Below are 26659 nucleotides of genomic sequence, written 5' to 3'. Positions count from 1 at the left end.
GGTTGCACTCCCTTCTAAAGAAAAAAAGATGGGGGGAAAAAAAGAAAAGAAAAAAAGGAAAAAAATAAGCCCTGTTATCCCAGCACGGCTGGGATTGGCAGTGCTCGCGCTGTCTGTCTGTCCGCAGCACCTCCTGGCTGGTGGATGAGGACTTGCTGCTTCCCTGTGATCAAGCGTGTCTTTTAAGGACAAGGACATGGGCTGGCACATCGGGCGCTGCTGTATGGAAAGGAAAACCCAGCCAGTGGAGAGGGGATGTGGTTTTCTCCCAGCTGCGGCGGGAGTTAGGCCGGGGGTGCAAATTGCATGTTAGACGTGGGGCACGGCTGCTGCCGGTCGGGCAGCCGAAGGGGCAAGCGCTGCATCCCCTCTGGCACTGACCCTCTCCTCCACCCTTCCCTGCACTGCCTGGTGCGGGGAGGCGTGTGTGGCTCCCCGCATCTCGGGGAAGGCTCATTTGAAGACCCCAGGGTGAAACTGTGTGTCCTAACGTGGCAGCCTCCATTTTGCTGCGCTGGGGCCAAGTCCAAATGGGTGTGTGAAGGGGGGGCTCATGCCACGAACAGGGGGTGCCCCCAGCCACCCCTTGCCAGCCGCAGCCGACCCATGGGCATTAATGGGCGGCTGTATGCGCCCGTATCAGCGGGGAGCGGGGCGGTTGAGACCGCCCGTGGCCAAAACTCACTGGCAAATAAAACAGTCTTGTTCACTGTGGGGGAGCAGGAATTTAGGGGAGTAGTTTGGCAGGAAGCTCGTACACTTGCGTATTGGAAAATAATTTGTCCCAGTGCCCACCTGATGTTTTTCCCCTCTCCCCTGCCAGTTTCACTCCGCTTCTCTGGCGGTGACCAGTTCTTGCTCCCCCAGGCACCTCAGGATCGCTTTGCTCCGTCCTTTCCCCCTCCATCCACAGCTTTGTGCAGTGGGGCTGGGAGGGGAAGGCAGGAAGAGCTGGGGGTCCCACTCCCCACCCCCTTCACCCGGGGGGCTGCAGCACTCACAGCTGTGAGAGCGGTGGGCTGAGCTGCCGTCTGGGTGGCTGCATGTGAGGGACCCCAACGCCCGCCCAGCCCAAGGTCGTCCCGGGGGTCCCCCGGCACGGGAACATCATTTTCCATATCGAAGAGCGTGGTGCTCCCCGGTGGGCTCTGCTGTGCCAGGACCGTGGGTCTGCTCTTCCTCTGGGCTCCTGGGCCCCTTCTCCTCTTCGGGGTCTGTGCGTGCATGTGTGTGTGTGCAGATCCCTGCCAGCATTGCTGGAGCCTATGCCTTGGCTCTGAAATCTTAATTTGGCTGTGATGAATCCAGACCACCAAGGCGCACATTAATTTTCCTGATGCTCGTTTATATTTTGTTGATCGGAGAAATATGCGTGATGTGGGCAGGCAGACACTGGGCTCTCGCCTCTTCTCCACCTCTTTCCATTTCTGTGGCTCTTACTATTTTATTCCTTGATCAAATATAAAAAGCAAAGAGGAGAAAATATCCTGCACCCTTCCCCTCCCCAGCAGTAACTTTCGTTGTTGGAGGAGCGTGAGGCGCTGCCAGCTTTTCACAAGTTAAGAGTTAACCTTCATCTGGCTTTAATACCCAGTGGAAACATGGCTCCCCTCCTCAGCTTGTCTTAGAGGATTAATCACATTTCTGAAGTTCACCCGTATTCCTTCTTTTTATTATTATTTTTTTTAATTGAACGATGCCAAGAAATTCCAGAAGTATTAAGCATGTTCGCTGCAAATCATTTTTATGACATTGCAAAACCTCCCCTTTTCTTTTCAACCTCCTCCCCTTCCCTCAGATCTGGGCCCGGGAACGCTGGCTCCCCCGGCAGCCGCCCGGCAGCCCCTCCGCGCCGCGCTCGGGGAGGCTTTCTCGCCGCCTTGCCAAGAGAGCTGGTTTTTATTTAAACTCCATAAAGGATCTTGCTTTAATCAGAAAGTCTGCTTGAGAAATTTCATGTCACTTTTCCATGACTGTGGGTGGGAGAAGCTTGGAGCCAGAGTTGTCTTTTGCTCTTGGAGCGCTGCTGCATTTCCCAGGGAACAAAAACACATTTTTCTGCCGGCTGGGGCTGCCAAGGGAGGCTGCCTGCCGTCCGCCCGCCGCCAGCCCTCCTGCTTCCCCCCTCCGGCTCCCCAAACTGCCCGAGGTTGTGGGCGCCACGTCGCGGGATGGGTTTTGAGGGGCGAGGGAGCTGTTGACAGCGCGTGGCCAGGCCGTGCCGTGGCAACGGATGCAATGCGCTGCCTTAGCGTGGGGTTTTGAAAAGGGAGTGCGGTCTCGTCGGGATTTAGCGGCGTGCTGCTCGGGAGACACGTGTTAGCCCTGGGTCCCGGGGAAGAGAGGCCAGCTCGAGCCTTGATGCCACAACGTGACTTGCAACTGACCGCGGGATGTGCAGTTTGTCACTAGCGGTCGCCTGGGCTGGTGCACAGCACTGTAAAAATGCAAGTGTGGGACTTTTTTCCTGGCACAAAACCCTCTCCCTCCCAGCACAGGCTGACCAAGACAAACTTTGGGCTTGCAGCGCCCCGGCAAGATTTGCCATCGTGCACAGGGAGAGCAGGGACCAGTTTCATCTCCAGGAAGCTCGGCAGGGCCGGGCTGGCATGTTCCCTGCCCTGACAGATCTGCAGGGTTTCACCGCAGTCCTCTGCTCCTGCTTTGAAAAACAGGGAAAAGAAAAAAAGAAAAAGTCTAGCGTTCCTTTCCCCTGCCTCTGTGCTGCCACTCGTGCTGCCTGCATCGGCCCTGCTGGGGGAGCGACCCCTGTCACAGCCTGGCTGGGGCACATGTGCTGGGACGGGGTGTTTTCACGGCTGCTTTAGGGAGGGGGCAGCTGTGCCGTGTAGAGGAGGAGCTGCTTTTCCTCACAAGTCCCTGTTCTTTGAACTGGGGCGTGCGCACTGCTTGGGCACACGCAAAGCATCGTAGTCAACCATCCGTCGGCCATGAGGTATTTGATGGGAGCGAGAGTGGCCGGAGCAGAGGCACAGATTACTCAGGCTGCTGGAGGAGCTCAGGGCAGCTTTGGGAGCGTCCAGCATTCACACACCTTCTCCCACTGTGTCACCCGGTGTCTCTACACCCTTGAAGCAGTCTGGGCTCCCTGAGTTACGGCTCCAAAGTTAGCTTCTCGGTAGCAGGACGGCAGCCGCGTTTGAAATAGCAGGCGGCAGAAGGACCATTTTTGGCCGCCCTTCAATGCTGCAGTAAGTTGGCTCATTTTTCACTCTCAGGCCAGGATTTTTCGCACCCAGTTTCTCAGCCGTGGAGCGGGCGGTTTCTCCAGAAGCTGTGTTTTAAGTTATCCATTTTGTAGGAAGGAGGAGGAGAAAAAAAATAAAGCTCTGAAACCAGGCCAGTTTCCCTCGCTGCTGGGGACGGAGCAGTCCTCTGCCTGTACCGCAGTGAAACAGCCCCAGGTCTGCAGGGAGAGGATGGGCCAAAGCCGGGATGCTGAGCCAGCCACTGAGATGCCCTGTCGTTCGTTCTCTCTACAGATCTCAAAGATTTCAAGTTCGACGGCCAGCACGTGATCGAGGTGGATGAAGGGAACACGGCCGTGATCGCCTGTGACCTGCCCGAAAGTCACCCCAAGGCTCAGGTCCGCTACAGTGTGAAGCAGGAGTGGCTGGAGGCTTCCCGAGGTGGGTGCCACAGGGGTCTGTCCCACTGAGTCCCCTCCTAGGACCCTTGGTTTTACCTTTCCGTACCAGCAGTAGCTTTCTTTACCTGCTGCATCCTTGTTGTCCCTTTGCCGCCGGTCTGAGCACAGGTTAGTTTAGGAACTCTGCCAGGTCTCCCTGATGTCCCCACTGCCTGGGACTGGGGAGACACCTGTAACACCAGCTTGTGGTAAGGCGAAAGGAGGCAGAATTAGGTGATGCACAGCGTCACTCTTCATTGGGTGTCTCCATGTGTCTGTGAAGCGTTCTTCTAGCCCAGCCTGGGTAAAGGCAACTTTTGAATTTGGGGAAGTTTTTAAAATTTGGATCTGAATTTTGCAGCTTCACTTCGTCTGCTGCATATACCTGTGACAAGCTAGCTTCACCCAAGGCTCTGTTCCTTCCATCATTGCATCATTGCTCCCCCTGAGAGTTGAACCAAAAGGGGTCATTCCAGTGCTGTTGGTGTTACCGTATTGTTTTTTCCCTCACCAGTTGTCCACCTTTTCTTCAGGGCACTGCATGTCTTCCAGGAGGTTGGGTGGTAGCATATTTTGTGACCACGTGCCACCTCCTCTTCTCTCTCTACAGACAATTATCTTATCATGCCATCTGGGAACCTTCAGATCGTCAATGCCAGCCAAGAGGATGAGGGGACTTATAAATGTGCTGCCTACAACCCTGTGACGCAGGAGGTGAAAACCTCGGTCTCCAGTGAGAGGCTCCGTGTGAGACGTAAGCCATTCTCCTTTCACTGCACGTCTTCTCCATAGTGCTTCCAGCCCTGGGAACACATACCAGTGCTATCGCAGCTGGTTTTCTCTGTGAACCGACATTATCAGTTGCTGGGAAAACCCCTTTCCAGCAGCAGGAGGCCCCAAGGTCTGCTCCTGGGGTATGTGTATACAACTCTGGGATTGCCATACCTCCTCAGGACTTGTTCTTGGTGATGGGCGAGCAAATGCCCTTAGCCCTTCGGCAAGACCACTTGCTGTGTGCCCGTATCCCGTAGGGAATGTCCCTCCTGGCCTGCCTTGCCATTTATCCACCCCAGCACAGGGGAGCAGTGCGTTAGCCCTACCATTATCCCTACCTGCACTCCACACGGGGTGCTTTCTGACTGGCCACCTTCCTTCCCACCCACCTCCTTCCTCCTCCTCTCCTCACCAGGCTCCACGGCGGAGGCAGCCCGGATAATCTACCCCCCGGAAGCTCAGACCATCATTGTCACCAAGGGGCAAAGCCTCATCCTGGAGTGTGTGGCCAGCGGGATCCCCCCACCGCGGGTCACCTGGGCTAAAGACGGCTCCAGCGTCTCTGCATACAACAAGACGCGCTTCCTGCTCAGCAACCTCCTGATTGACCCCACGAGTGAGGAGGACTCAGGCACCTACAGCTGCACAGCTGACAATGGGGTTGGGGAGGCTGGAGCCGCATTCATCTTCTACAACGTGCAGGTTTTCGGTGAGTGCTGCTGTAGCCTTTGTTTCAGGAGGGGCTTGGACTTTCTCCACTGCTCTCAGGGGAAAATACTAGTGCTGCTGTACTCTTCCTCTCCCTGGACAAACCACAATGTAATGCAAACCCCTGCCTGTGGTTCCAGTTTCTAGGAGATAGGGCAAATTCTTCCTTGAGGGTGGTAGTTCCTCCTTCCTGGCTCTCCTGGCTGGAGATGGTGGATCCTCCCTTCCTCTGCAGAAGCTCTTCTCTTGTCATTTGTGGCATTGGGTTTGCTCTCACACTTTATAGTGAAGGACTGGCTGCTTCTTAGACGCATTTGACATTGGCATAGGGAAGACATCAGACTGTCTTGCTTTTTGTTCTGTTCTGTAGGGAAACTCTCTATGGGGTGGGAAATGTAAGGGATACTACACCTTAGATATTTCTACCATGCATCCTCCCCTTCTCACAAGCATTAGGGAGGCTAAGCCTATGTTTTATTGGATTGCATCTCATCCAGGTGCCGATGCGTTGTTTTGGCACAAATGCAATCTTTGCAGAGTAGCATTTCAGCTCAGAAAATGTGACTTGTAGGTGGCTGCTGTCATCTGAGAGGGGCAGATGGCCTTGTGCCGCCTCTCCTTGCGGTTCACGTGGATGTTGAAGGGGAGGTGCAATGAAGCAGACCCCTGCTGGCCCCCACAAAGGGAGTGGGACTTGGGGGTGGGCGAAGGAGCCATCACTCTGCCCTTGGGCCTGCCAGAGAGGAAAGTGCAAAGCCATGACTGTGCCATGCTCCCTGCCAAGTGGCACTCCTTGGAAAACACATGTTTTTTCCCTTGCACAGAGCCCCCAGAGGTCACCATGGAGCTGTCCCAGCAGATCATTCCCTGGGGCCAGAGCGCTAAGTTCACCTGCGAGGTTCGAGGGAATCCCCAGCCCTCCGTCATGTGGCTGCGCAACGCAGTCCCCCTCTCCGCCAGCCACCGGCTCCGGCTCTCCCGCAGGGCACTGCGGCTGGTCAGCGTGGGGCCCGAGGATGACGGCATATATCAGTGCATGGCAGAAAATGAGGTTGGCAGCGCGCAAGCCATGGTGCAACTGAGGACAGCCCGGCCGGGTAAGTCCCTCTCTCCAAGATTATGACCGTTCAATCCCAGAGCCTAACACACAGGGAAAGAGCAGGGGGAGCAGGAGAAGAACGTTGGTGTGTAATCCTCCCACTTGTGTTTGAGGTGCCTTGCTCTTCCCTCCCTTTCATCCCACACGTCGAGTGCTTTTTTGACTAGGATCTCCATATTTCCCTGTAGGAACAGATGGTAGCGGTTTTGCTTCTAAGTGCAGTGCCATGTGTGCTTACTTGAGCTATCTCTACGTGAGAGGCATAGGACATCTGGGTGTAGTGCCTTACCCCATGGTTTACGCAGCTCTGCCTCTGAGCTTGCACTGAGAGCATAAACTCTCTGATGTGGGTATGTTCACCTGGGGTAAGAGAGGTACCACCTTGGTACCACCTTGGACCCTGCTGAACTTATCCAGGGTAAGAGGGGCTTCAGAGAGGGAGGAGGCCCCATGTAGCTGAGGCCCGTTCTCGGAGAGGCCCCGTGAGGTTTATAGCGGGAGAAGGAGAGATTATTGCCAACAGGTTTTTGAGTGGCACAGCAAGCAGCACCACTGGGGACCTGATACCTCTAAGGTACCTGTGCTGCGATGGGTGTATAGTGCTGGTCTTCTGAGAGGCTCAAGGGGCTCACAACTCTGCCTTCAGCAGAGAACTGGGGTGGGCATTTACCCTGCCTCGACACCTTGTCTTTCAGGAGCTACACTCAACCCTGAGCGAGATGCCCAGCTGGGCTCGGCCCAGCCTCCAACACCACCTTCCAGGGACAGTGCCTTCCAGCTGCCCCTGGATAAAGCTGGACTGCCAAAGCCTGGGACGACCCCGCTGGCAACGTCTCCACAGTGTGCGGCCAACAGGGAGCTGGTGTCTCCAGCTGAGGCCCCCATCATCCTCAGTTCTCCCCGGACGTCCAAGACAGACAGTTACGATCTGGTGTGGAGACCCCGGCCTGACAGCAGAGCCCCCATCCTCTATTATGTGGTGAAGCATCGCAAGGTATCGCTGTTCCACCCTGCTCCTATCTTCCCTCTGCGCCGTTCCACAGGCGGGCTGGTGGCCTCACTGCACGTTTTCACACCTCATGAGCAGATGCGTTGGGGCACGGGCACCCGTTGCTCACTAGTGGTGCTGGTTGGTGGGACCTCCTCAGCTGCAGACTCAGCCTGTCGAGGTGTGATGAGGACAGGCTGCGAGAGGAGGTTTGCCAAGCTGTGCAAGAAGAGACCATAGTGGTGCCCGTCTGCCTAAGTACGCAGAGGGCATATGCACCCACATCTCTTTCCAGTCTGAAGAGCTTCCTCTTCCCAGTTGTGTGCTTACACAAGTAGGAAGTCCTGAGGGCAGATTGCACAATGACTTGCTCTGTAATGCTTTTGTATTGGCACAAGCCACAGGGACACCTCTGCCTTGAAAGGCTCGGGCTGCAGGACACTGAGCAGCAGCCCGCCTCTGCTGCGTGTGCCAGCCCTGCTCAGCAGCACTGAAGCACCCATGCTCAGTGACTGTGACGAGCCGGCAGAGAGCCGTCATAGCCATGCTAAATCTTCTGGGAAGGTCCTCAACCACCAGTTTTATTCTGGAAGCTGAAAGGCAGCGCACTGTTGAGCACGTCTCTTGGCTGGTGAGCGCATGGTGCACTGCCGAGCCCTGCTTGAGCCCAGGTGCTCCTGCCCTCTGAGGTGCTCCTCAGCACCACAGGCAGAATGCAGGCAGAGCTGCAGCCCAGCGGTTTCTCTAAATAGCGAAGCGTTGTTGAGGTGAAAATTCTGCTTTTGAGGTGTAGAGCATCTCTTCTCATTGTGCTGCAGCTAAGTGGGAAAAAAGGGGCTTGAATTTGTTTGCTTCTCATATTTCCTTTGGGTAGGCAGGGAGTTGCAGGAGAGAGACAGGCTTTGGGGTTTGAGTACATTCCAGATCTGGCATGTTTTGGATTCCCAGCCACTGCAAGGCACTATTTTCAAGTATTTGTGAATATATATATCTATTTTCCTGGAATTGTTTGATTTTGTGAAAATACGGTATAATAGGAGGCTGCTATAATCCCTACACATCCTTGATTTCTTTCTAAAAACTTAAGCTGAGGGTTTCAACTAACCATCTCTTTAAAGAGCCCTTTAAACAAAGGCAGAAGATGCCAACACAAGAACACAATAGGGCAAGCTTAAATAAAAAACAAAAGATGCCAAAGGCCTCACCACAGCGTTGGCTCTGGTTGTCTGCCAAGAAGGGATTTGTCCCCCGATGGTGTATCGTGTAACTACCAATTCTGCATGCGATCCTGACTTGCAGACCAGAGTTTGTCCATATTTTATTTGTTTTTCAGCGCTTCACCTGGAAGGGGCTGTAGGGCAGTGGAGGTCACCGCGGGTCACTGCAGTTTGCAGTAATATGTTTTCAGTGTAGTCCAAATTCTCAGCTGGAGACTCTTTCTTGGGATGCTTAAGGATTGTGTGGGAAGGAATTAGTCCCAATAACCCTTAAACTTGTTTAGAAAGAATCTCTTTCTATCAGAGATCCTCAGGATCAAGTTATATAATGATCTGGTTTTGACATCTCTGACTAGAAAAGCATGTCTGCAGAGAGGGAAGAAATCAATTCAGCAACAAAAGAAAAGGCTCTTTGTGTGAAAGATGGCTATAAGGAAAGTAAAACCTACTAACAGGAGGCTTATATTTGTGCTGGGCAAGGGTCTGGTTCTCCTCTGGAAAATATCTGAGGATGTGTCTTTTTTTTTTTTCCCCTGCTCTTACACTGCCCCTAAAATCTCAGCAGCCTGCAAGCAGTCAGATGCCATGCAGCCATTATCTTTGTTTCTTAAGAATTTCTCTGTTTCTTTCCTGGATATTGGCAGTCTTTAGGGCTCCCCACCCTGGCCTCACAACTCGGCGGGCTTGGGAATAAAAATAAAACGAGGCAGGCATTAATCAGTCAGTGTCAAACGCTTGGAGAAGATGAATGATACGGCAGAGTCTTGGCATTTCCGTTTTGTTGCGTTGCCTGCATTGCTAATGCTCCTTGCGGCACTGGGTCACTTCAGTGTCCTGCCTGTTTGCCTGCAAAAATATTATCCTTGCAGCTGGGGAGAAGGAGGAAGGTCCCACCTTCCCTCCCCCTCCACATGGGATGTCGGGGCATCACTGAAAAACCAACTGTGTTTCCAAGCCTTTTGCGGGGGACCACAGTCTCTTCCCTGCGGAACCCTGTGCTCAAACATTACGGTTCCTCATTTCAGCCAGAAAGTGCCAGCGGTGAGGCGGGATAAAACTGGATAAAAAGCTGTTAGTCACATGGTTTAGGTCCAGGCGATCAAAGTGGTGTCCGAGGTACCTCATCCCATGGAAATGGCCAGCGTCTAAATAAGCTGCTCAGCAGCTGGGCTGCAGGAGAAGTTTGGTTCCTGAAGCAGCTTGAGCCTCTGGCTAATGCTGCCGTTGTTGAGCGTGCCTGCGCCAGAGCTCTGTGTGTGTTGAGGGGCTGTGGTATCAGAGGGGACCAGTGGACAGAACTGGGTGAACCTCTGGGGTCAAGAAAACACCCTGGTGCTTGGGGACTTGTCCTGCTTATACCTGGATCCTTCAGCTTTGCAAAATCAGGTTGGAAACATCTCATACCTTTGCAGGCAGGGAACTGGCCTCTGGGCAGGGAAGGTAGCCCTGGTTGATACAAAACCTGGCATGAAAGTTTCTGACCTTGGTGGGGGCAAGAAACCCAGCCTGCCCCCAGCTTTGCAACGCCCGCGTTGGTCTCTCAGCAGGTCACCAACGCCTCGGACAGCTGGACAGTGAGGGACGTCCCAGCCTCGCAGCACCGCCTGACCCTCACCAGGCTGGACCCTGGGAGCCTCTACGAGGTGGAGATGGCCGCTCACAACTGTGCTGGCGAGGGACAGACGGCCATGGTGACCTTCCGGACTGGTAAAGGTCAAACCTTTCCCTGGGTGTTTTGCTCTGAGTCAGGGGAGGGCCCCCCCGAAACATCCCGCCCCAGCCCTGAGGCACAGGGACCAACCCTAGGACAGAGGGGCTGTTTCTGCTCTGGAAGCCCACCTGCCCTGAGCTTAGAGCGACTCTGTCAGAAGGGAAAGCGGAGGGTGGGACTGAAATGGGATGGGGAAAATCAGCTCTTCCCCTTCGCCGGGGTTGGAGTAAGTCCCTTCCTTCCTCAGTGTCTCAGCTGGACACCTGCAGAACCGTAGAAAACAGGTCTGGCAGGGATGTCAGGAGGTCATTTAATCCATCCTCTGCCTGGGGACAGGATCAGCCTGTGGGGGTTGTTCCCAACAGGTGTTTGTTTAATCTGTTCTTGAAAGCTTGTCCTGCACTAAAGGAAACTCCAGGCCTTCCCATACAGTCTGCTTGGTGCTGAGTTGTTTTTGCCACTAAAAGGATGTTCTAAATGTCTCCACTAAGTCCCTCTGTCCCCTGGCTGCTTTTCTTGTCTCCAGCAGGTGTGGGGAATGACATTCCCTTTGTAGCAACCTTCCCCATGGTGGTGGGCTAGCTCACATCTCCCCTCAGGGTCCCATCTTGTGATAATTACTACCTTCTCAGGCAGAAATCTAGCCACGTTTCAAGAAAACCAATTAAAAGTTTTAGAAAATTAAATATTGGGGGTGAACACCTATTAACAGTTTAACAAACGTGCCCCTTTAGCTTTAGTTCCTGCCTGCAGGTTGAGTGGTTTGAACCTCTAGGGTATTTCAGTCCAGAGAGTACTTACCTCATCAGTGTGGCTGGGAATATTTTCTTTGCTCATGACAGCAAAAATTAACTCTGAGCCACATCTTCGTGTCACTAACGCCACCTCTCCCTTCTGCACAGGCCGGCGCCCAAAACCAGAGATTGTTGCCAGCAAAGAGCAGCAAATCCAGAGGGACGACCCAGGCACGAGCACTCAGAGCAGTAACCCGTCTGACAACAGCCGTCTGTCCCGTAAGGCCCTCCCTGAACTGGGCAAGGAGGGAGGGCGAGGGGTGCTGGATCTCTTGTGGGTGACAGCGGCCAGGCCACGCTGGGGTTGAAGTCTCCACTGAGTAAAGCAAGACTGTCCAAAGCTGGATGGGTGGTCTCTAGCTCCTGATGAGGAGAGGTCTTTCTCAGACACCCCTGCTACTGCACGTGCCAGGCAGTCAGTCTTAGGAGAATCAGACTGTTCCCACTGCCTGTCCCCACCATTAATGCAAGGACTTGTCAGAAACTCTGTTTCTTGCTGAGTTTCACATGGAGGGTTCCTCAAGCCCTGCCGTGGAGTCTGCAAATGTGTGGTGCACAGGACCAACAAGCTGCTGTGCACCAGTGGGTGCTGGGGAAATGCGAGGGAGAAGGGGCAACCAAGTTCCTGCAGGTCCTGGCATCCTCCTGTCTCAGCCAAGCCCTGACAAGGGGCAGTTAGTGCCCATTCTAGGGGTGCAGGGTGCTCCATTTGGGTATTTTGCTGCAGTGGAGAAACATCAGTTCGTGCCTGGTTAATCCAATTCACTGTTTCCCACCTTGTGTCTGCCATTACTATTATTCACCAGTGCCATTATCCTTTCTGTGAAATGCTCTCCTTCAATCCTTGTCCTTTCTGTGAAGTCCCCTCCTGCAGTCTCCCATGCTCATTCTTGTGTTGCCTTTGCTTTCGTCTCCACAGCTCAGTTAATCTCTTTCCCTCCCATTTTCTGATTGTTTTCCTATCAAATTACATTTCTACAGTTCAGAACTTTTCCCTATTTCCTCCTCAGCTGGTTCTTCCCAGTCTCTCCTGTTTTCGTCTCCTACACTCATCTGTCCCCAGTGTCAGTCTCCCCCTGCTCGCTGCTTCCACATCAGCCAGGCCTTTTGCTCTGTTTCCATTCCTGCATCCACCTCTCACTGCTCTCCCTTCCATGATGGGTGTACACTCCTCAAACCTTGTCTTATCCTACTTGAGCTGGGAGTGGAAAAGGAGCAAGATGCAAGCAGGAGTAAAAGATGTCTGCACGGCCCAAACTGAAAGGAGTGAGGATTTGGGGGTGCTAACTCTAACGAAGGAATGTGGTTCATGTCCTGATGTTCTTCCGTGTTCCTTGCAGCTCCAGAGGCACCGGACCGTCCAACCATCTCCATGGCATCAGAGACATCTGTGTACGTGACCTGGATTCCCCGTGGGAATGGCGGGTTCCCCATCCAGTCTTTCCGTGTGGAATATAAGAAATTGAAGAAATTGGGAGACTGGGTCCTGGCCACCAGTGACATTCCTCCCTCTCGCCTCTCTGTGGAAATCCCAGGCCTGGAGAAAGGTAGGCAGGTGTTCTCCTCCCTGCTTCCTGGAGGGTCTGTAGGAAAGCTGTGCAGTCCCTGTAGGATGGTTGGCCATCTGTCACGTCATGCTTAGCCCTGGTCTGTGCGAGCGAAACAAAGCCTCCCCAGCTCCAGCCTTAGAGGCATGGGGAAAAGCTGCAGATCCAATTTCTCCAGCTGCAAAGACCAGCATAGATTTGACCTCCCTCAGGGAGGCTTTTGCATGCTTTTCTGTATTACAGGATATAGTTACTGAAGGCATTTGGTTTTGCCATTTACTAGACAGGACAGAACTTTCCTTAGCCACAGGCAAGACAGATGGGCACGCAATTCCCATTGCACTTCTCAGGAGAAAAGATGTAATTACTGAGCTGGACAGCTTAAAAGGGCAATATATCTACCCCAATTTAAAGACCACTAAAACAACATTTGGGTAAAAGTTATTTAGGCTTTGAGCTTTTAACTGATGTTTGTGTACTTAATTTCCACATACTAGAGGAATAACGCCTGCCTTTACCTGCGTTTGGGTCAGGACATCCTTTCAGGCATCTCTGAATCCACCCACACACTGACTGCCGCCTGACCTCTAGACCATCCAGACAGGAACTGGGGAAGGCAAATGAAAGCAGGCTCCATCTAGCAGATGGCTGAAATCTGGCCATTCAGTGTTTGTACTTTGATCAAAACCTCTCTGTAAGCTCTCTGCTTCAGGAGAAGATGTAGCACCTCTCCACAGTTAGGCCTATGCTGACAGGAGAAGTCTTGGAAGACTCCCATCTCTGCAACTTTTTTATTTCCCATTTTTCCCCCAAGGCATGTCCTATAAATTCCGTGTCCGGGCACTGAACATCCTGGGAGAGAGCGAGCCCAGTGCAGCATCTCGGCCATACGTGGTGTCTGGGTACAGCAACCGAGTCTACGAGCGCCCTGTGGCTGGGCCATACATCACCTTCACAGATGCCATCAATGAGACCACCATCATGCTGAAGTGGATGGTAAGGTTTGTAGGGGTGGAGATCCCTGAATGTGCAGGAAGCAGATGTGTGGGTGCTACTTGCCTGGCTTACACATCTTCAAGGTTACCACGCTGGAGCCTGTCACCACCACAAATGGGTCTGGGATCCAATAGCTCCCTCCAGCAAAGGAGGATTGGGCTTGGTGCACATAGAAGTGGGGTAAGCCAGAGAGCCTGGGAAACCCTTTTCATCTGAATCCAGCATCCAACAGGAGGCATTTCAGCGGGTAACCTCAGGGTCTTGACCATTTTGTTCAACAAGCACAGTTCAACAACGCACAGGGCGGCTGCTTGCTCTGCTGGCCAAATTCCTGGAATCCATTAGCACCTCTTTCTGTCCCAGTAGTCTTCAGCAGATATGTCCTTCACTCTCACTTTCTGGGTAGCAGTCCTAAGTGCTGATAATAATTTACACTGTCCACCCCAGAGGATTTTTAGGAGCGGGCAGGATCTTTTGGATCACAAGCCCAGAACCAAGTGTTTCCAACAGCTTAGAGCTTATTCAGAGGGACACGTTGCCCTCTTCTCTCCTAGCTGCTTCTAGACAGAAATTGCTGAAGGGCAGGATGGACACTGCTGCCCATTTAAACACAAACAGTGGCTGATAAAATACTGGGGGAAAGACAGGAAGAACACATGGAGCTGGGACAGTACTGCCCTGGGTGGGGGAGCAACAGAGCTGTCTTCGGAAACACAAGACTCCTGTGGTCACGGGTTCATGGCATGATGCAGTTTGTCTGGAAGCCACAAGCCTACTGGTGTCAAGGTGAAGGTGCGCCTGTCCTTGCCCAGCTGAGTCGCTGTTGCTGAGGAATTTTTTCTCGGAAGCGTTGGCTGCAGCTGCTGAGAGGGAACAGAGTGCTGGATGTGTGGGGTGACAGGACCAGACTCATGCTTTGTCTGTTACCTGAGAGAAGCAAGGTGTGAGAGCATAAAAAAGCACTGAGCTCTTGGAAGGAAGCCCTTACTGTGCAAACCAGTATCAACACAAGGAACATCCCCCAGTTTTCCTCCCATTTATCCTTCCCATCCCGTTTATCCCCACTGCTCCTCACCTAGTACAATATGGAGCACAGACATCTCTGCTAATTTCTGCTCTCCCTCCCATTCTCTGCAGTATATCCCAGCCAGCAACAACAACACTCCCATCCACGGTTTTTACATCTACTACCGCCCCACTGACAGTGACAATGACAGCGACTACAAGAAGGACGTGGTGGAAGGTAGGAGATATTGAGAGACTGGTCCCAGCTGCTGGTTCCTTCTGGAAGAGCATACGGCCAGAAGGAGCACAAAAGGCAGCTGCTGCTGCTGCTGCTGCTGCTGTCCCGGCCTGCTTTACTTAGCACTGCTGCACAGCTGGGCCAGCTGCATGTTCCCCAAGGAAGCTAACGGCACCGTGTGTGTGTTCCCTCCTCAGGAGATCGGTACTGGCACTCCATCAGCCACCTGCAACCAGAGACCTCGTATGACATTAAGATGCAATGCTTCAACGAGGGTGGCGAAAGCGAGTTCAGCAACGTGATGATCTGTGAAACCAAAGGTAACGAGCTTCACAGGGCACCTCTGGGAGTGCAGCCTGCTGCTATCCCCACCTGCAGCTGTCCGAGCACGGCAAGGCAGGTACCGTCCCTGCCTGACAGTGTGTCATCCAAGCTCAGGCAAGGACATGGAGGCAGCACTGGGGAGCAGAGGGGCATAGGCTTGTTGATGCTGTTAATCAGTATATACCCATAGAATCATAGAATGTGTTGGGCTGGAAGGGACCTTTAAAGGTCACCTAGTCCAACCCCCCTGCAGTAAGCAGGGACATCTTCAACTAGATCAGGTTGCTCAGAGCCTCATCCAGCCTGGCCTTGAATGTCTCCAGGGATGGGGCCTCCAACACCTCTCTGGGCAACCTGTTCCAGTGTCTCACCACCCTCCTTGTAAAGAACTTCTTCCTAATGTCTACTCTAAACCTACCCTGCTCTAGTTTAAAACCATTGCCCCTCGTCCTATTGCTACATGCCCTTGCGAACAGCCCCTCCCCGGCTTTCTTATGGGTCCCCTTCAGGTACTGGAAGGCCGCTATAAGGTCCCCCCAGAGCCTTCTCTTCTCCAGGCTGAACAACCCCAGCTCTCTCAGCCTGCCTTCATAGGAGAGGTGCTCCAGCCCTTTGATCATCTTCGTGGCCCTCCTCTGGACCCACTCCAACAGGTCCATGTCCTTCTTGTGCTGAGGGCTCCAGAGCTGGATGCAATACTGCAGGTGGGGTCTGACAAGAGCAGAGTAGAGGGGGAGAATCACCTCTCTGGATCCACCGGCCACGGTTCTTTTGATGCAGCCCAGGATGCGATTGGCTTTCTGGGCTGCAAGCGCACATTGTTGGCTCATGTCCAGCTTTTCATCCACGAGTACCCCCAGGTCCTTTCTGCAGGGCTGCTCTATCACTTCATCCCCCAGCCTGTGTTGATAATGAGGATTGTCCCGACCCAAGTGCAGGACCTTGCCCTTGGCCTTGTTGAACTATACCAGTGCTCACAGAGCTCTTGTGCAGAGTCCATGACCATTTCCCTCAGAGTAGCAGTTACCTTTTTTTTTTTCCCTAAGTATCACATAGATGGTGATGGGAACCAGAAGGGCTGACTTTCCCTTGCTGCGCTGAACTCCTGTGTTTGGTTATAAGCAGGTCCCTTGTTGTCTTCCAAGCAGCTGCGCTGTCATGATAGGAACAGCATTAAGTCCAAGTGTGTGCTTTGGAGAAGCTATTTTCCTTTTTGCTTTTGCTTTAGCAGCCCAAGAGCCTGGTAAATCCATAAGCCAAGCACAGAGGACTTGTCTGTACTGCAATATTGCATATTCAGCCTAGGAAACCCTCTGTCATGCAGGAGCATTTCTTTAAAGCCACCGTAGAAGTCTATCCGCGCCACAGCAGCATAGACATCCCTGGAGCAGGCTGCTGTTCCCTCTGCCATGTCTGTGTCTAATGCTCTCTCTCTCTCTCTCGCTTTCCTTTGCAGCTCGGAAGTCTCTTGGTCTGCCAGGTCGTCTTCCACCCTCCACAGTGGCCCCCCAGCAGCATCCCCCACTCAGTGGTGGGCACAGTGGCCTGGGGACAGGAGCCATGGTGGCCCGTTCCAGCGACTTGCCATACTTGATTGTAGGCGTTGTGCTGGGCTCTATCGTACTCCTCATCGTGGCTTTCATCCCCTTTTGCCTGTGGAGGGCCTGGTCCAAGCAGAGTAAGGGTTCTTTCTTGAGGGCTGATTTACAAGATGTGCTCTGCCCTGTGGATTAGATCTGACTCTGGGTGTAGTTGGGTCAAACACCCAAAATGTGAGGGTGGCATGTTCTCGGAAGTAGGGAGAGGGTGGGCAGAGGGCAAGTCCCAAATGTCCTGTGGAACCCCATAAAGACAAAGGCCACAGTTTGTCCCTTGTCCTGCTTATCTTGTTGAGAGGGAACTACAGGACTAGAACAGGAGGAAGGGGGCATTCTGTTTGCCTACATATAGAGCCCCTTTCCACCATCTCTTTCCACGACTGCTTTGAGTGCCAAAATAGCTGCCTGATAGAACAGCCTAACACTATCCCTGCTGGCAGCTCACTTCAAGAAGCTCAGCTTTGCCTCTGCTTTTGGCCTCAGACTTCCTTTTTCTTCCATCTGCAGAGCAAACCATCGACATGGGCTTCCCAGGAGCTGGGCTGCTGGTATCATCCTGCCAGTACACCATGGTGCCTCTGAGGGGCATCTCTGCTCCTCGTGCCAATGGACATCCCTATGTTAATGGGCAGCCCTACGCTAATGGGGCCCATCTGAATGGCATCTGCCCCTCTGCAGGAGTGGGCTATGCAAGCGCCAAGCCTCGAGATTACAGTCCAGATGAAGTGCCACAGGTATGTCCACACTTGCGGTTGACAGTTAGTTTGGCATGAGCTGGAGGCCGTGGTTGAAGTGAGAGGGCTTCTCCAGACATGGCTGTCACCCTTTGCAGCATGTAGAAGTGGCAAGACTGGCTCCTTCTTAAACGAGATCTCCCCTTTGCAGTGGGGTCTGAAACAAGGGAAGAACGGAAAGGTCTCCAAAACACTGGGTAAAGAGGTGGTTTCTTGGGGTGGTGGCTCTAAGCATAGAGGAGGCAGTGAGCAAAGGCTACTCTTATGGGAAAGGTTCCTCTTTCTCCTGAGCAAAGCTCAGAGGGGCCGACGCGGTTGAGCACTCTGTGTGTAAATAGTAACACAGGCCAAGGCAGTGCCACAGCTGAAAATTGGTTATCACCCCCAGTGATTCAGCAGTAGGCGTGAAGTGAGCTTTTCAGTGCTCAGTTCTACTCTGTCCTTTGTAGCAAAAGTTTCAGCTTTCTCTGCCTTCTGTCATAAGAGCTTCACGTCTGCCCCATGGCTCTGGCTCCCAGATCAGCACCCACCTCTAATGCTGCTTTATGGTGTTGGTCTGCTGAGAATCCTTCTCTCTCCTTCCAGTCACACGAGGAGACCAACGCCTTGCTCCAGGCGAGAGTGCTGCAAAACGGGACTGCCCAGCAAGACTACCAGCCCTCCAGGTTAGCCCTGGCTTATGGAGGGGGAGGGTGGAACAACATGGTGGGGCCCACAAGACTACATGCTCACAAAAGCTTGCCCTCAGCATGCTCCCATCTGTCCCAGTTTGCTTGGGAAACAAATACATGCTCCATCACTACCCCTTCTTGGTCTAAATTGTCTTTGTACAGCTTGTGTCTCTTATGGTTTGAGGGAGGGATAATTTAATTGTAGAGGTGGCCAAGACCTACCTCCCCTTGGCCCCTTTTCCTCCCCCTGCTCCTAAGTGGGAGGCTGAAAAGTAAGGATGAGAGACGCTAACATCTATGACTAGATGCTGATAAACAGCTGCCCCAGAATCTGACCAGGGTCCAATTGCAGGTGCTTTGTGTCTCTACTGTTCAGACGTCAAGTCGTTATTCCCATGGTTCCTCGGGGGGCACCACTCCTCCCAGCTCCTGTGGCACTCACTAGATTTCTGAATCGTGGATACCAGGTCCCATCACCTCATTCCCATCCTGCCAGTACATCATAATTTCTGCTCTTCCCCTCATTTAGGAATGCTCTATGTCATTGCATTGGTGCAGCTGGCTGAGATGTTACATAGATCATATCTTTCAAAGAGGAAAGATCTATGAATAGTGCTAAACCTCTTTGTCTGCCTCCCCAGATTGCCCAACTCAAGAACAGAAGACAGCTCTTTCCTCTACAGTCTCCCAGATGACTCCACTCACCAGCTTCTTCAGCCACAAGATGACTGTCCTCACATTCAAGAGCACTATGTTGGCCTCCATCATCCAGTGATGGGCAGCAAAGTGGGAGGCGCTGGCCTGGATGCTCGACGGGATCCCCTGTTCCACCAAGGTCAGTGGTCTGGAAAACTCCGTGCTTGCTTCATTGCATCATTTTAGGCTGATCTTGAAGGGAAACGTCACTGTAGAGCCTTTCTGATGGCTCTGTTCATGCTTGCTTCTGCGGCCCAAGGACAGTTTTAATGCTGCATAGAACAGCAGCATGGAAAGGCCATACTAGCCAGCTGGTGGCTGTAAATTGCCTCAGTCAGTTTTAGAGGACACATTTCTTATTCCTCCAAAAGCTTGAGCTGTATGCTGCCGGAAGGGCACATGCCCACCTCCAGTTGCAGAGACACTGTCCTTTTTTTAGTCCTTCTAAATTTTGCATTTTCCAGACTGCTAGTAAAACAACAAGGTCCCTGAAAAACTATGTGAATCCATCTCCCTAGGACCTCATCCATTGATCCACCCCTGTAGTGTGGATCAGACTTGTTGTGTGCAAGCATTAGGATGAAACTCCCGTGTAGCCAGGACTTTCAGAATGCAGACATTCCTGTTTGATCAGAGTACCTATCCTCATAAAGTGGACTATTGACTAGAAAGCTACCACAGTGTCTCTCATTTCTGTATCCATTGTAATTGTTTCTTGCTCCTTTCCCTTTCAGGAAGCCCTTGCTGCCTAGGCCTAGTGCCAGTTGAAGAGGTAGAAAGACTAGATTGCTGCCGGTCCAGAGGAGATCTCCATCCCCAGAATCCAGTGATCACATCTTTGGGTCAGGACCTACCAAGACATCTGAACAGCAGCCCGCCACCGCTGAGACCCTTAGAGACTCATTCTCCCACCAGCTAGGGACCAAGCTGCCTTTTGCAAAAGACTTATTCTAAAGAGAAAAAGAGAATGGGTATTTATTTTTGTATAACACCCCTATTTATATATTTATGCACTTGTATATAGATGTATATGTGCCTTTTATAATGCTATGGAGACAGAAGGCATCCTCAGCAAGGTCACAGGAGGGCCCAAGAAAGAAGGCAGCAGCTATCCGTGATACTGGGCTGTTCATCAGAGCACAAGATTGAACGAGCAGCACAAGAGACGTCGCAGGACATGGGTGCAAACAGAGCTGCCACCACCAAAATCTAGCACCCTCTTGCAGTGAGGGCTTCACGAAAGATAACGCTGTCGAAAAGGTCCTTTCCTCTCCCCCCCAGGAAGGTTTGTCCCAGGAACACACTCCTGTGAATGGACTGGAGTTATGCACTCTGCCTAATCAACTTAAACAACTCTTCACATACACGCCATCTGCAGCCGCGTATCTGTAAAGACAAACCCACGCTTTAACATCTAAAATAAAGGCTTTAGTCTTTTCTGTGGCTGGCTGTATGCTAAATCCTCCCACAGAATGAACCTACTCTTTTTTTACTTGCAGACATACAGCAAGCAGGACACCTGGGAGAATGTGACATTTTCCTGCAGTTCTAGTTTTCCAAAAAGCCACCAACATGAATCTGCTTAATGCTGAGCTCAGGAGAAGAGGGACAGCCGCTACCTGTGCCACTTAAGTGAGATAAAACTTCTGGTGAGGAGCACAGCTAGAGAAAATTTTCATTTATCTCCCAGGACAGCTGCATGAGTTTGGTGATGGTGGGGGGAGGCAGATGGACACCCAAATCGCTGCAAATTTTTTTTCCTTATCCCCCACCCCACATCCTGTGGTTTTTTTCAGCATCCAGGCCTGTGGTTAAGGGTGAGGTTTTTTTCCCTTAATAAAGCAGGAGATGCTGAGCACCTTCATAGGGACACGCTGTAAAGGCAGGCTGCACGTGTACCGTTCATTCAGTTGTGCTGAATCAATGTTCTTGCACCAGGTCTTGTTCCTGACTGGGATCTGGTTGGATCCTGTCTGAGTGTACACCAGACAGAGGAGCAAAGACCAGTGGCAAAAGGCAGGGAGTGGGGAGGAACAGCAAGTACGGCTGCATGTTGTTCAATCTGTGTAGTTAAAAATTAGCAACAAACCCCAAACTTCCCCATGTACCCTTTTTGCACTGGAAGAACAGTGCAACACAACCCCTCCGCTTTGGGGATGAAGGAAGTTTTCACAGTAAGCCAGGGTAAGTGCTGTAAATGATTGTGTGCTGCCACCATACCGAATACCAGAGGCAAAAAAGGGTAAAACCTGAAATCATACGGAGCCTGGGCTCTCTCACTCTGGTCAGGCAGGTGCAAGGCAGTGGAATTACAGGCTGACTTTGCATTTGCCATACCCTCCTCCTGCCAGGTAAATAGCACGTAATACCAAACTGCATGTAAATGTAAATACCAACTGCACTGCAGCGCAGTTTTCCACTGCTACAGAGCAGAGGCAAGCGGGAAAATACTTGATTGGCTCCATACCCATCTGAGCGCTGTAGGCGCTGAGGACAAAATTCCCTTTGCTTTCTCCAGATGGTGCTTCCCTTGACTCTAACTAGCTCAGTTACCACAGAAGAGCCGTTGCTGCTAGGATCTTCAATAAATAACAAAACACACCCTTACGGCAGACCTCTTTTACCGTTTTTGAGACCACAAGGACCAAAGCTGTATTTGCCCACGTGAACTCGTATCCAGACTTCAACAGCCACTTGTTTGAAGAACAGACATACACATATGCACATACACATGCACACAGGGCAATGGATCGATAATAGCATTTACTAGTTGTATTTGTACTTTTTAATTCCGTATCTGTCACTACAGTCATATTTTGATAGGGAAAGCAAATATAACCTTTTACATCTAAAACCCTGTATAGCCAAAGCAATTAATTTCACGCTTCCAGGTACAACTACTGCCACAGTTAACCGTATCCATTTTTAAGGGAGACTTAGACTGTTAGTTACCGCTTTTGGTGTAAGAACAGGGAATGATTCAGTTGGTGTTTCAGAGTCCTGTGGTGATGGAGGTTGAAGAAAGAGGCACTCATCTTTTCTTCTAAGGAGAGCGAGTTCTTCTCTTAAGCACCCATCTTTTCTGCTTAGAAGATTGATTTCTTCTCTTAGGAGAGCTGTGTCATGAGCCATATGCTTGAGCCGTGACTCCAGCCTGGCCTTCTCTTTGATGTCAGTAGTTCGGGGGCCCTGAAAGTCTGCTCCCTATAAGGAGAGAAAAAAAATAGCTCCTATAAAACATGGGAGAATGAACGGTGGAAATTTATTTCAAGCAGGAAAGTGAAGCTTTCTAAGGGGCAGGACAGCCTCACGACTTCTGCATTCCTCAGTCAGAACTACTTGGAAGTCAGAGGGAGGGACCACAAACTTAGACTCAGACTGTTGCAGGTGGCTGTCTTATTCCCTAATACAGGGCAAAGGAAATACTTTAATTCATTTCGCTGCTTCCATGTAACAAAGGAATAATTTTGACTTGCTGCAAGGCATGTTTTAATTAGAATTAAGATGAGTTTGTTTCAATAGTAGAAAGCAGCTAAGTAAGAAATTAAAGAGAAGCTAAGGTATGGCCTACTTCAGGATCAGCTCATTCATCTGCCTTTCTACAAGACCTGGAGCAGCCATTCAGCCTGTGCTGCTAAGCAATATTAGCCCAAACTGCTGACTGCGGAGCAGGATGCGAGCCCAGAAAGCTGATAAGGGCCAGGTGGTCCCTTACTCCTTTCTGCAGTCCCAAACCTGCACGTGGTACAGCAGCTAAAAGGCTTACCAGATCATTCTTTAGCGAAGCCAGCTTAGTTTCAAGTTGCTGCTTTTCAAGGCAAAACTGGTTCAGCTGCTGCAGCTTGCTGGTGTTTTCCTTTGTCACCTTCATTAGCTTCTGCCGCAGGTCTAAGATTCTTTCCTAGAAAGATATAAAAGGTTGAGCTGGGATGAGAGAGGACAAAAAGTGTAAAGTGGAGAAGAAGTGGTAGGCACAACATAAGTGTCACACAAGAGACGAAAACAACAGACTGATCCTGCATTCACCACCTGATCCCACACTACCTTTAGTGCAACCTGGTGTCGTCGTGTTTTTCTTTTTTTCAATATTGCAAATGCCTAAGGAGGTAAAGCAGTTAGGCAAAAGTGTGGGAAAGAGAAAGCCATTAGGAACGTAGTACTTCTGTATGTGCCCTTCTGTAAGGGCAGAATAAGCACGTTGCCTGCTTGCACCACAGCAGCTGAGCCTTGGGCCCCTCCAGATAGAGACACGAACTTTTCAGACTGCACAGACTAGCATCCCAGGCGTGAGCCAGGGCTGCCCTCTACTCAAATAGTTTGTCACCAAAGGTGGAGGGAGGAGGCAGTAGGTGCCAAATGCCAGCTGAAAACCAAAGGAAAGCACTCAGGAAGAACTTCGCGTAGGGACTGAAGCAGAAGGATGCATTTGAGGGAAGTAAAACAAAAAGATCATCAGCTACCTCCATGACAAAATAGGATGTGTGTCAGCAACTGGAGCAGAGGTAGGAATGATGATGGGAAATGGGAGTTAGACATCAAGGTCTATTAATGACAAAAGAAAAGAAACAAACATGAACATGTTCACAAAAGATTTTAGTGTAACTATTCAGCCCCAGGGGAACGAAGCCGTACAGATCATCATAACATAGAAGTCGTATAAGTCTTCCTCCATTTCTTGCTCCTTACCTCCCACTCTTTGAGCTCCTGGGAGTGCTCATATTCTTTCTCCATTATTTGCACTTTCAACTCTTCCACGCATATGTTAACAGAGCGTGCTTGAACTGCTTCAAAATCAACCAGCCGGCCAAACTTCTTCATCATCAGATGATTGCACTTCTCTTCCAGTCCTAACAGAAGGGACATGGCACAAATGGCAGCAGTGTCTTTCATTGCTTAATAAGAATTTCTGCCTTACCCCCAAGCTTTTTGTCTGAGCTATTTGGTATTTGCTCTGTAGTCAATAATTCACACAAAACTACATGGATCTCACAACTGAGTATTGCCTTTTGCCCTTGCCCACGACCATGTCCATGTGGTCATTAAGCCACACTCTAATCCAGTTTTAGTAAGCTGTTCCCACACCGAAGGCTACATAGGGCCTCCACAGGTTTGGTGGTGCTAGACGCATCTTTGGGTTTGGTCCTTGGGAAAGTAAATGTTTCAAACAGGGCTTGTTCATTCTTCTTATGTTACACAGAGGAGGAAATTGCCAAAAAAGTTTATGTAGCTTCAGGGAAAGTACTTTTTTCCTAGAAGTTCTGGTTTACAGCCAGAAATAGCACTCGTGTGTCCTGACTTCCAGTGTCTCATCTCAGTCAACTCTCCTTATACTAAGGTCCCAAATTATTTCACACAGCCTAATTAATGACTCTGCAGCGCTGGAGAACTACCAGTACTTCATCAAAACAGTCCACTTGATCTGCTCTGTTTTATTTTCTGCTGTAACCAGCCATGACATCTGTGTGACTGTAAAGACAGACATCTGGTGAGCTACCCACACCCAGTGAGTGGGACAGGCTGAGCATCAGTACGCTGTGTTGTTCAGACCCTCTGTTACTCACGTCGAATCTCTATCTCCATCTCCTTTTTGTCTTGGACAAGCCGTTTATGTTGCTCCTGGGCCTTCTTATAGATCTCTCTTTGCATTATCTTTTCATTACGTAGGTCCACAATTCTCTTCTGCAGATACTCTAAGGCCTGGTTGGTAAATACCAAAGCCTGGGAGAAGTCACTGGGCATCTCCCCATTAACCAAGTACTTCACCTACAAGAAACAGCCACAAGCAAGGCTGACTTTACTTATTAAGAGTGCTGGTGATCTCTCTGGATAACAAATGTGTAGCGTTAGAGAACTAATGAGTGAGGTAATAGTAAGTGCCAGGGAATCACTACCACTCAGCAAAGCCCAAAGACTACTTAGAGCTGTGATGACTGCCTACACACAAAGCTGTCTACTATTCTATGGCACCTGGGAACAACGAGGGAGTAAGGGTCTCCCTGTCAACCGCACTTTTGAATGATCTGGCAGCTGCAGGATTGCATAGTCAGGCCTTAGACTCTTCCACCTTTCTTACCAACCTTTTAACAAAGGGAGACAGAACAAATGGAGAGAGCAGAGCTTGACTCAGAAGTATGTAAGCCGGAACGGACAGAGGCCTATCTTCTCTCTCTGAGGACAATTTTCCCAGAGGAAATAACAGTATTGTCTTGAGTTTTCCTCCTAATTTTCTACTTATCATCCCTGTGCTAACAGCTGTGTAGATGAATACAGTGCATTCAATCCAGCATTATTGAATTGAGCAAAACTCCCATTAGTTTCAATAGTTTGGGGGCTTTTTTGGTTTGTTTTTTGGGGATTTTTTTTTTCCAGGAGAATATCAGTAGGTATGGACCTGAAGGAAAATCCCATGCCAAATGTATAAAGCACTTTTAGGCTACGCACGTTTCAGCAATGACCTAACCTGCCTGTCCTTAAGTTTTCTGTCAGTACAGGAGAAGTAAAAAAAATAGCAGCATGAAGTTCAATTAACGGCACTTCACTCCCAGGAGAGTACAGTGAATCATGAACTAAGGGCCCCAAAGAACAGTAACACCATTGTTTAGCTGTACGTAGGCCATTCTGCACCTGCAGATGTACAACATCTTGAATTACCTGGTGGAGTTTCAAAGGCACAACTACATATAGCTCATTGAATTTCTGCTGCTTTTCCCACTGAAAGGTCTCCAGTTCCCTCTCTGCGGTGTTCAGGCTGATTTCCACTACTTTTGCCTGCAGAAGGACAAATTGTGGACAAAGAAAAATCCAGTACTACTCAAATACATAAGGCAGCAAGGTTCTATGTTAGAGTTCCTGATCCAAAGGGAAAGAAATATAGAAAAAAAGTGTGCTTTTTTTTTTTGCATGCTATGATAGATGAGTTTCATAGGCAAACACAAGGATCATCTACATATTCAAGCAAGATTCTACCCTGAATACCTCCGTACACACGTACACTCATAAATGTCTCCTCAGTAGAGAAGCCCTGTATGTACCAAGAGCCAGCTGCTTTGTTTAGTGTCTAAAACACTTCTAGATCTACCGAGCCAGCAAGATATTTTTTATTGTGTTTTGCCTGGAAATGCTTATTGGTTCTGCATGAGAAAGAAACAATTCAGACTCAAATGTCAGACCCCAGGGTGAACATGTGGCAGCTGGCACTTAGGAAAGCCTTTAAAAACTAAACAAAAAATGCTGTAAGTTAAGCATATTTGATGGAACATTTTTGAGACACAATAAAAGCAAGACTTGCGTAATGTTATTTTGGCAGAACTCTATCCCGGATAACCCTTCAAATTAAGATACTTTTGAATTAATATAAATCAAATGTCTTGACGAATGCAGGAGCTCAAAAAATCTAAAAGGAAAACTTGCACCAAGAGAGATTATTCAGTGATTCCTACGACAAAGAGCAAAATGAAATAACTAAAAGCAAAAGAAAGAGATGGAAGAATAGCATTTTTATGCATTTATTTTAACCTGCATTTGTGTTAGGATAAGTGTTCTTTAATCTCTCCATCCCTGTACACGTGCATGGAGGATAGGCCAGACTACACCAGGTGTTTCAGCTGAACCAGAGAATCCCATTTCTGCTGCTGCATGACGGTTAGACAGCTGGGAAGGAACTGGACCTAAAACCTGGATCCAGCCTCATAGCAGCTAAGGTTGGACCACTTGGATTTAGCCTTTCCAGGAGGACAGGTGACCCATGGTGAGCTGCCTCCTGTCTCTGTGCTACCACAGATATCTCTACCCAAACTGAGGCCTCTCAAAGGCCTAGGATTTTGGTTTTAAATCTTAGTCAAAATCACTAGCGCAACATTTTCACTGTAACGGAGCCACACGATGCTTGCTGAGAAGAAAACACTTCAATA

General features: G+C 50.5%; 2 protein-coding genes across 7 annotated transcripts in view; one reads left to right on the top strand and one right to left on the bottom strand.

Annotated features, from left to right (window-relative positions):
• Positions 1-20192, top strand: part of BOC (BOC cell adhesion associated, oncogene regulated) — a 58693-nt gene extending 38501 nt beyond the window's left edge. For 2 of the 6 annotated variants that reach the window (XM_074594740.1, XM_074594781.1), the window contains 16 exons: positions 3504-3650; positions 4260-4403; positions 4839-5132; positions 5956-6228; positions 6926-7224; positions 9980-10148; positions 11049-11159; positions 12281-12487; positions 13302-13483; positions 14621-14726; positions 14924-15046; positions 16507-16728; positions 17156-17382; positions 17968-18047; positions 18695-18888; positions 19484-20192. In XM_074594740.1, the coding sequence (XP_074450841.1) occupies positions 3504-3650; positions 4260-4403; positions 4839-5132; positions 5956-6228; positions 6926-7224; positions 9980-10148; positions 11049-11159; positions 12281-12487; positions 13302-13483; positions 14621-14726; positions 14924-15046; positions 16507-16728; positions 17156-17382; positions 17968-18047; positions 18695-18888; positions 19484-19668 (2963 nt within the window). In that variant the 3' untranslated portion in view covers positions 19669-20192. The remainder of the gene's footprint in view (positions 1-3503; positions 3651-4259; positions 4404-4838; positions 5133-5955; positions 6229-6925; positions 7225-9979; positions 10149-11048; positions 11160-12280; positions 12488-13301; positions 13484-14620; positions 14727-14923; positions 15047-16506; positions 16729-17155; positions 17383-17967; positions 18048-18694; positions 18889-19483) is intronic. The other 4 variants (XM_074594764.1, XM_074594749.1, XM_074594755.1 and 1 more) reach the window with 4 other exon arrangements.
• A 1308-nt stretch (positions 20193-21500) lies between these two features.
• Positions 21501-26659, bottom strand: part of CFAP44 (cilia and flagella associated protein 44) — a 47475-nt gene continuing 42316 nt past the window's right edge. The window contains exons 31-35 of the mRNA XM_074572827.1: positions 25401-25517; positions 24311-24512; positions 23436-23596; positions 22516-22650; positions 21501-21953 (exon numbers count right to left, since the gene is read on the bottom strand). Coding sequence (XP_074428928.1) covers positions 21675-21953; positions 22516-22650; positions 23436-23596; positions 24311-24512; positions 25401-25517 — 894 coding nt within the window. The 3' untranslated portion in view covers positions 21501-21674. The remainder of the gene's footprint in view (positions 21954-22515; positions 22651-23435; positions 23597-24310; positions 24513-25400; positions 25518-26659) is intronic.

The sequence above is a fragment of the Larus michahellis genome, chromosome 1, assembly GCF_964199755.1.
Source record: "Larus michahellis chromosome 1, bLarMic1.1, whole genome shotgun sequence".
Taxonomy (NCBI): Eukaryota; Metazoa; Chordata; class Aves; order Charadriiformes; family Laridae; genus Larus; species Larus michahellis.
The sequence above is the reverse complement of the archived record's forward strand: the minus strand, read 5'-3'. Positions and strand labels throughout refer to the sequence as shown.